General features: G+C 47.6%; 1 protein-coding gene across 2 annotated transcripts; it reads left to right on the forward strand.

Moving 5' to 3' along the window:
• Positions 1-1,361: 1,361 nt before the first annotated feature.
• On the forward strand, positions 1,362-7,362 carry eif3g (eukaryotic translation initiation factor 3, subunit G). 2 transcript variants are annotated; one of them, XM_088603450.1, is made up of 10 exons: positions 1,362-1,479; positions 1,568-1,638; positions 2,246-2,334; positions 2,919-2,978; positions 3,722-3,826; positions 4,344-4,533; positions 5,635-5,742; positions 6,302-6,438; positions 6,982-7,088; positions 7,245-7,362. In XM_088603450.1, exons 1-10 carry the CDS (start codon positions 1,460-1,462, stop codon positions 7,258-7,260), a joined length of 903 nt encoding a protein of 300 aa, XP_088459576.1. In that variant the 5' UTR covers positions 1,362-1,459; the 3' UTR covers positions 7,261-7,362. The 2 variants fall into 2 exon arrangements, with proteins under 2 accessions (XP_088459576.1, XP_088459577.1); XM_088603451.1 differs by having other exon boundaries at positions 1,366-1,479; positions 1,568-1,614.
• Positions 7,363-8,416: the final 1,054 nt, after the last annotated feature.

The raw sequence follows: 8,416 nt of genomic DNA on the forward strand, positions 1-8,416 counted from the left end.
ACCACCCGAATTAGTGAAGGCGAAGTGGGGGTGTCCTTGAGTGAAGCTCAGGGGCCGCGATGGGTTTTTGGGGGGTTCCCAGGGACTGCGAGCCGGTTGCAGCGCGGTGATGGTACCGCCCTCTGCTCTCCTTGCCGCTCCTGCCCCGGTTCGTCCCCCGCCTCAGGGGCTCCTGTGCCGCCCAACAGGGATATTGCCGGCTGAGCGAAAAAAGGCCTCCGTCAGCCCGGGCGGCCAACATCCTCGTTATACGCAGGGGAGCAGAGGGCGGTGTCGTCACCGCGCTGCAACCGGCTCGTATAACCCGTATGTCGGCCGTTCGTTATAGTTGTAAAAGGCCCGGCGTGAAATAACCTCATCATCTGTCGCTTTTTAACAATCTGATAACGTTATGTTGTCCGTTACTCATTATTTAACGTAGCAATTGGGCCCAACAGTAAAACACTCATAAAAACTCTTAATAAGACGCAGGATGCAAATATTTACCAGCATGTCCACAGATGTACTTCGCAGCAACACTCTCCGATTTGCATCGTATCTTTTTTGGTAATATATATATATACACATGGGAGTCGGAGGCTAATTTATAGCGAAACTAGAACATAAGCAGGGAGTACAGTTTGTCTATCCACGGTCTACCTGCCTGCGTTAGGAGCTCTTTCCCTCTTCACAAGACATCATGGGGCATCGGTTATGGATTAATAGGTTGTTGTTTAAAGGAGACCACAAAAAAAGACAGCACAAACTTATTTAGCATGGGGAAGCGAGACACGACGCCTATTGCGAGAAATGTGTCATGCCAGTGGGGGTGCCCCCCTTGCTGGGGTTTCTTTACAAATAAACCCCCTATGTCCTTTAGGCTTCATTTCTTCCATCTTTCGTGGTAGTGGTCAGGCTCACAAAGTGTCCGGTCGCGGCCTCCTTCACGGAGCAGAACAGAGAGGCGGAGCGACGATCCGGAACGCGTGAACGGGACATTTAAACTGGACCCCAGTTTTTGCAAAGGGGCTGCTGCCCGCAGTTATTTTGTTACTTTGCAAAACAGCCACCTTAAAAGAAAAAGTTTTTTCCATGCTATACAATTTATCATATTATCTAACACTTATTACACGCCTTAGAATAGCAGGAGGCACAGTTACAGCAAAGGTAGTGAATGGTCCTTCTTCTTCACTCACACCTAAACACCTCGGAGCACCTAGTATTTGACATCAAAGCATAGGAGACACTAGGTATTAATTCATTATTATAAACATCGACGTAAAGTACAGTACCACAGTACACAACATGCAATCGGGATTTCTTCAGTGTTGTACCGGCTGCGGTTGGGAAGGGTTTATAACTCCTCCCAGGCAGTAGGCGTCGCTGTTACAGGAATAGCGAGGCCTCGAAAATAAATCCACCGATCTTGCCTGTTTTCTGCCATTGTCGGTCTTTCTACGCGCTGAGAAAGAGCGAAGGGATGCCGTCTGGAGAATACGAGTAAGTCTGTGTGAATAAAATCACCTTTTACTGGCATTTTACTTATAGTATTAAGTACGTTTCTGATCAGCGTTCTCTCTTTTCCCAGTTCTAAGCCCAGTTGGGCTGATCAAGTTGAAGAAGAGGGCGACGAAGGTGAGGAGGACCTAGTCGGAAAAGGTCTGAGCACAGGCCGAGAAGCACCCGTTTCACACGTGTGATGATTCAGTGTATTATGTAAAATACTAGAAATGCCATAAAATAGACTCGCCAGCAGAGTGCTTACCGCACAGTAATGACAATACGTGTTTATTTTCGTTTTCACGAACAGCAGTTAAAGGATATTTGCAGCTGGTTACAGGACGATAGCTTAGTTTTACGTTGTACATTATTAAGGACCGTCGTAGGTAATATAATACACGCACTTCGAAATACTGGCAGCACCTTTGTAACCGTTAGAACTCTAAGACTATAAACAAGAGAGCTTTTTAGAAGAAGTGTTAATATAACGCTGCTATCGATCTCATCAGGACTGACTGAATACGGGTCTTCAAATATTACAATGTTTTTGAGATACAACTCTCTGTAGAGACTATTTCAAATACAAATGTCAATGCTCTGTAGCTGTCAATGATGACATGTCATACTTAACTAAGCCAATCAGTTTCCTAAGTTAATTAGCTTGACCTGTAACAATGTATATGTGTCCTGATCTATAGTCATATAGTATCCCGAAGGAATACTGTATGTTTTAATTGAAGTGCTGCTGTTGTTTTTTTTTTTTCAGGAACACTTCCATCGCCCAAAGAGACAATAAAAGGGAATATAAAAACTCTTACGGAGTATAAGATAGATGAGGATGGAAAGAAGGTTAAGGTGAGTTTTTGAAGAGTTGAACACTCTGCTCAGTTGTATGCAATTACCAGATAGGCTGTGCTCTGTGGTGTCTGGAAGAGATTAACAATCTTCAGAAAGTTCTCAGAGCTGACGTTCAGGGGTTTCAAATGGGTTTATCACGGAAGAGTAGCTATTTTTGGTCAGATTGCATTTGGGTATTAATATTCAGATTTTGCGGTCAGGTTTTCAGTCCTACTGCTTAGGGAAGCAAAAGAGAGGTGAGAACACAGTGTGATTCCATCCTGACCTTTGGCTGCTGCTATTGGAGCATATTAAATACCCCCACCCCTGTGCTTCTGGGTTGATCCTGAAATGTTTCACAAGATGGGCACAGAACCATGTAATAGGTTTATTCCATGCTTAAAAAAAGAAGAAAGAGAACACAATGTTTCGGCCGTGGAGCCTTCTTCAGGTGTCAAGGCTCCATGGCCGAAACGTTGTGTTCTCTTTCTTCTTTTTTTCAGCATGGAATAATCTATTACTTGTTCCTTTGCAGCCTACGCATGCTGACGCAGCTACCCACCTGAACTACTAACAGAACCAAGTGTTGTTTGTCCTTCCAGATTGTTCGCACCTTCAAAATCGAGACCAGAAAAGCATCAAAGGCCGTCGCCAGGAGAAAGGTACTGAGCTGTCTGACTGATATGTGGGTGTGTTTGCGTTCTGTCAGGCACGGCTGGGCTGTCCTCCCTTTGGTCTGTGAATGTGCACTTTAGTAATGTTCATTTTTGTGTCATTTGGCCCCGTTTCTCAAGTGAGCATTCTTCTGGGAAGGGGAGACCTCTTTTATTTAATGCTAGTGCAGGGAGTTCCCATCCCTAATCCTGTAGGACCTGACACTGGCCGGCCCATTCCAGCTGGGCCTGATTACATAATTGAAGCCTTATTTGGACTAACAAGCTGCTTGAGATGGAATATTGGCATTTTGTTTTTCTGCTCAGAAGTTTAGTTTAATTTATAAAGCGCAGCAGTCAAAAAGCGACATGTTTAAGATCTGAAAAGAGTCAAACAGTTCAAATCAGTTCTCTTATTAAGCAGTGAAGGGGTTGATTGTGCGAAGGGAATATTCAGCAGCAGTGGATACCTTTGTTTGGGTATTTTGATCTGTCTCTTGATGTCTGGTTGGTGTCTTGATGTCTCGATGAAGCGTGATTCGACTCCAAGGGCTTCCAAGGGAGATCTGATCCCTGGGTGGATCCTGACTCCAGGGTGATGGGGGGTCTTGGGCTCGAGAATGGGAATAGATCGACTTGGGTGTGTCTTGTTTCATCTATTCACGAGTATCGAAGAGGGGATGGAGATCTTGCTGGTAAGATCTCCACGAGGTTTGCTTTATAACTTTTTTTTTGTTCCGGTTGATTACCAGAACTGGAAGAAGTTTGGAAATTCTGAGTACGACGCGCCAGGACCGAATGTGGCCACTACCACGGTCAGCGACGACGTCTTCATGACCTTCATTTCCAGCAAGGAGGTGAGCCGGTGGCGCGGTCGAGCGGCGGGCAGCCTGTGGCAGAAGCCGAAAAACCACGAAGCAAAAACCGATCGGTGTGGTTCAGGCTTGCCTCAGGACAGCGATGCACGGTGGATGGCTAATAACGATCATTGATCAATTTGCTTTGATTATCACTGTTAGCAAATTCCCATGTTACTTTGGCTGCATGTATTAGCGACTTTGGGTGTGGAATATCTTTGGCTTATCCGTGTTTTCCAAAGCAGTTTAGGTTTTTAGTGGCACTCTAGACCCTCTGTTAAGCACTGCTTCAGAGTTGCAGTGGGGATTATCTTCTTGATTATCTACAATGATAATCTACAATTATCTTCTTGATTATCTTCTTCATTATCTACAATGGCATTGTAATAATCAGTTTAAAATCAAGGAGGCGTGGCCTGCTAGTGTCTGTTTCCAATAGCTGGTCTTTGAGTCAAGAAAGCAGTGACGTCAGAGACAGGGTATCTGATAGTTTTCTCTTTTTTTTTTCCCCCATTAGGATCTGAATAGCCAGGATGACCAGGATGATGCATTAAACAGGATAAGGTGCCAGAAGATCGTCTCCTGCCGGATCTGCAAAGGCGATCACTGGACCACCCGCTGTCCGTACAAGGACACCCTGGGGCCCATGCAGAAGGAGCTGGCAGAGCAGCTGGGGCTGTCCACTGGGGAGAAGGAGAAGACCTCTGGTACTGGACCTGCTGCCTCCTGATGCTGCACTGTTCTAAGATGTTTCTCGTTGCAGTGTCCTGATCTTTTGGCTGCCTCCCACACAGCTTAGCTGGATGAAAGTGGTTAAGAGGGCATGCAGGGAGGCGGGGGGGGGTTTCAGCTGGTTCAAACGGTAAAGGTGGCGCGTGACCCCTGACCTGTGTGCCTGTGCACAGGTGGCCGGTTCAGACTCGTCGCCAGCTGAGGGTGACAGGATTCCTCAAGCCCTGGGCTCCATCTCATGGCCCGGGCTGGCTGGGGGGGGCAGGCGTCTGCTCAGGCCTTCAGGAAAACCCAGGCTCCTGTAGCTGGCTGGGTGCCGGCAAGCTTGCAGAGACATTGGCGAGAGATGCGCTGCTCCTCTGGGAGGTGGGCACTGGCTCTCCTGTACAGCGCAGGCACCCGGGGCTGTAGCCAGAGACCCACACCTTAAACAAGCAGCGATTGCCGAATGGGATGGGTGTAAAATACTGGCGGTTGTGAAAAAACCCCATCTGTGGGTGTCATTGCTATAGGTGCTGGTTAGGCAACGGGTTCAGCGCAAACAAACACCAAGGTCCCTGCCTATCAGTCCCGAGAGCCTCTAGTTCAGAGCCTTCTTGTTCAGAGAACTGAGGCCGTCAGTATCGCATTCAAAGAGCTGGGAAGGTTGGTTTAGCTCAAAACTGTGGCTGTGGTTAGCATGGCTGCCTCACAGCATTGCGGCCCTGGGTTCAATTCCCCTGTGTAAAATACTGGGGTGCTGTCTGTGTGGAGTTTCTCTCCGTGTTCCCTTGGGTTTCCTCTGGGTGCTCCAGTGTCCTCCCACAGTCCACATACTGGTAGCCTAATCATTTTTTCTAGGAAAATTGACCCAGGTGTGAGTGTGTGTCTGCCCTGCGATGGACTGGCCTTCCCCCCCACAATCCTGAATTGGAGGAAGAAGAAGTTAGAGAATGCATGGATGGTTGTTGCATCACAGAGCTCTGCCACTAAGCATGCCCGAGATGTTTCATTTCTGTTTTTCGGCGCTCGTGAGCTGTGTGGGAGCTGCCATTGGAAGAAGATGGCTTAAACCTCGCTGTTCCTTTGCTTTCCAGAGCCTGAGCCTGTGCAGCCAGCGCAGAGCAAGACGGGCAAGTATGTGCCCCCCAGCCTGCGGGACGGAAGCACTCGTCGTGGGGAGTCCATGCAGCCGAATCGCAGAGGTGAGAGGGCAGCGTTTATTACTCGGCTCATGTCTTTAACCAGGATGATGAGGAGTTAATGGCCTTGGAGGCGAAAAGCAAGATGACTTCTTCAGTTTGAGGGAGAAATCTCGTAATGCAAGACGTTACGCAAAACACGTGTCCCCTTTGTGTTTGGATGTGTTGGCTATTATAGGTGGTCTTGTGTTTATTTTATTTAATTGTATATGGTTGGATAACTTTTAATTCTTTGAGCTCCCCAAATCAAATCCCATGCAACGAGTTGTTGTGGCAGTAAAGAATTGCGTTCCAGTCAGAATGTGCTGGAGGCCTCTTCCCTCCTGTTGCTCGGCTCTCGTCGCTGGTGTACATCCAGATCTGCCTCTTCGGCACCTCGGTGAGGGAGAGGAGAGCCAAACCGTCCGCTCTTGGGGTGAATCCCGTGGCTGGAGCTATTTCAAATCCCAGAGCTGCTGGCCACGGTTTTTCGGCCCAGTAGGGAAAAGGGGGCACTTCCAGTCCCTTGGGTCTTGTCTGATCCCTCTCTAACCCTGCCTCCCCTCCTCTCTGCCTCTGCCAGCTGATGACAATGCCACGATCCGTGTGACCAACTTGTCCGAGGACACCCGGGAGACCGACCTGCAGGAGCTCTTCCGGCCCTTCGGCTCCATCTCCAGGATTTATCTGGCCAAGGACAAGAACACTGGCCAGTCCAAGGTGAGCCTTGCCTCTGACGGCATGACGCGTGCTTGCCAGGTGGCCTGCAGAACAGCACGGACCAGGGCACCTGGGGCTGGAGTTCCTCTCAGGTGGTAGATGTGCTGCGGCGATATCGATAAGTCAGCTTCCGATTTACAGGTGGTCCCAGGCTTCTCTCCCGAAAGTATATCCAACAGTTTTTAATTTCTCCTGACACTTACTGTAATGTTTTGCACTTGGCATTAACCAAGCTGAGGGACTGTGTACAGTTTCTGCAGTAGTGGTATTTAAACCAGTGTAGAATCTGTATTTGAAGTTCTCCATGCTTTAGTTTTGGCATTTATAAACAGTCGCCAAAATCAGAATCATGTTTCACCTGGTGTGGTGGTGATTTTTTTTGCTCAGCTTGGGCAGAGAGAGGATGTCCGTGTTTTAAGTCGCTCTGTAGCCTGTCAGCAGAACAGAGCAGTAGGCTTATGGGTTTTTTTCCCTCCTGCTGAGAAATGTAACTTCTCTTTTCCTGGGCTGTATTATATATCCATTTTTTTGTTTGTCTGCCAGGGATTTGCCTTCATCAGTTTCCACCGGCGTGAAGACGCAGCCCGAGCCATCGCTGGTGTGTCTGGGTTCGGCTACGATCACCTGATCCTCAACGTCGAATGGGCCAAGTGAGTGTTCCGTTTTTGTCTCTGGTAGGGTCCCGTCTATTTAGAAGTGCTCTGTAGAGCTCACAGGAGAAGAAAACGCTGTTGCATTACTTGACACAGTGGGAAATGTATCCCTGGAATGATTTGCTGAAACAAGTTTTTTTTCCTCTCTTTCAGACCCTCAAACAACTAGAATTGAAAGATTCACACGTGTTTTATCTCAAGAAGAACATAATGAAAAAGAATGGCTAACCTAAATCAAAATTGGAATATGAATAAAGATGAATAAATATAAGGTCTGTTGCATTTGTTTTATTTATATCTGGTCCATAACTCTGCTTAGAACCCAAAAGTGTAGCAACATCACAGATTTCCGATGTGTAATTACACATAAATAGGCCAAACTGTAAAACAAGTCAATAGGCTATGCACTCGGCTATGAAACAGACCGAGGGTCACAAAAGGAAGAGGAAGCACATTTAGGATTGTACAAAGAATTACCTGCCCTTTTCAGTCTTGTGTTATCAGAGACCTACCAGCCAATTGAGATTTAGTAGGAACATTTCCAGTGAGTCTTCAGGAAAGGGATGGTGAGATAGTGGTCAGCTGTCATTCTTCCAGTTTTTTGTAACGTTCCTCATTGCCAATTACCTTTACACACACGGTAAATTATATCGGACTACATACAAACCATGGGCAGTTCTATACCTATGGAAAAAAGAAACAACACCTCCTCCTCCACACTCTACCCATCCTGTCTGTGTGGAACAGGCTGAAGAGCGACTCATCTGTGAAGAGGACCTGATGCCACTGCTGATGAGCAGCCTGTCTGGCCCAAGGCAGTCAGATGTGACATCTAGGTGTGAGCAGAGGGCCTCTGACAGGTCACCTTGCTCTAAGGCCAGCAGCATGGAACCTCACTGTCCTGTCACTGATGCGGGCATTGTGTCTGCCAGCAGTTTCAGCAGAAGTACAGGTGGCAGGTCTGATACGATCTCTCAGATCAACCAGCCTGATGCGTCAGTCCTGGTCTGTTGTGGTGTTGTCACTCAAGAGCGACCAGATCTTGGACAGTCATCTGCCCTGCCGGTCTGCTGAAACCTCTGCATTTGGGACACAGTAGAGCGGCGTACACTGTAGCGTCTGGCAATGCCGGCAGACATGCCTGACTGCAGCATGCCAATGGCCCTCTCCCTTGCTTCTGGTGACATTCAAAGCATTATGGAACACAGGAAACCAAGTGTGGCCTTTTTCTTGCAGTAACCTAAGCTTTGAATTAGGCCTTTTTAAAGGAGCCTTGATTAGACCTCATTGGGTAAAAGTGCACCTAACAAGCTTTCGTGCGATTG

This window comes from Lepisosteus platostomus, chromosome 13, assembly GCF_059453375.1.
Source record: "Lepisosteus platostomus isolate fLepPlt1 chromosome 13, fLepPlt1.hap1, whole genome shotgun sequence".
NCBI classification, from domain to species: domain Eukaryota; kingdom Metazoa; phylum Chordata; class Actinopteri; order Semionotiformes; family Lepisosteidae; genus Lepisosteus; species Lepisosteus platostomus.

Bases quoted from the DNA above. Each gene is read 5' to 3' on its own strand.
- eif3g (XM_088603450.1), top strand. From the start codon at position 1,460: ATGCCGTCTGGAGAATACGA. The intron at 2,335-2,918 runs GTGAGTTTTTGA...TTGTCCTTCCAG, and splicing joins AGGATGGAAAGAAGGTTAAG to ATTGTTCGCACCTTCAAAAT. The intron at 2,979-3,721 runs GTACTGAGCTGT...GTTGATTACCAG, and splicing joins AGGCCGTCGCCAGGAGAAAG to AACTGGAAGAAGTTTGGAAA.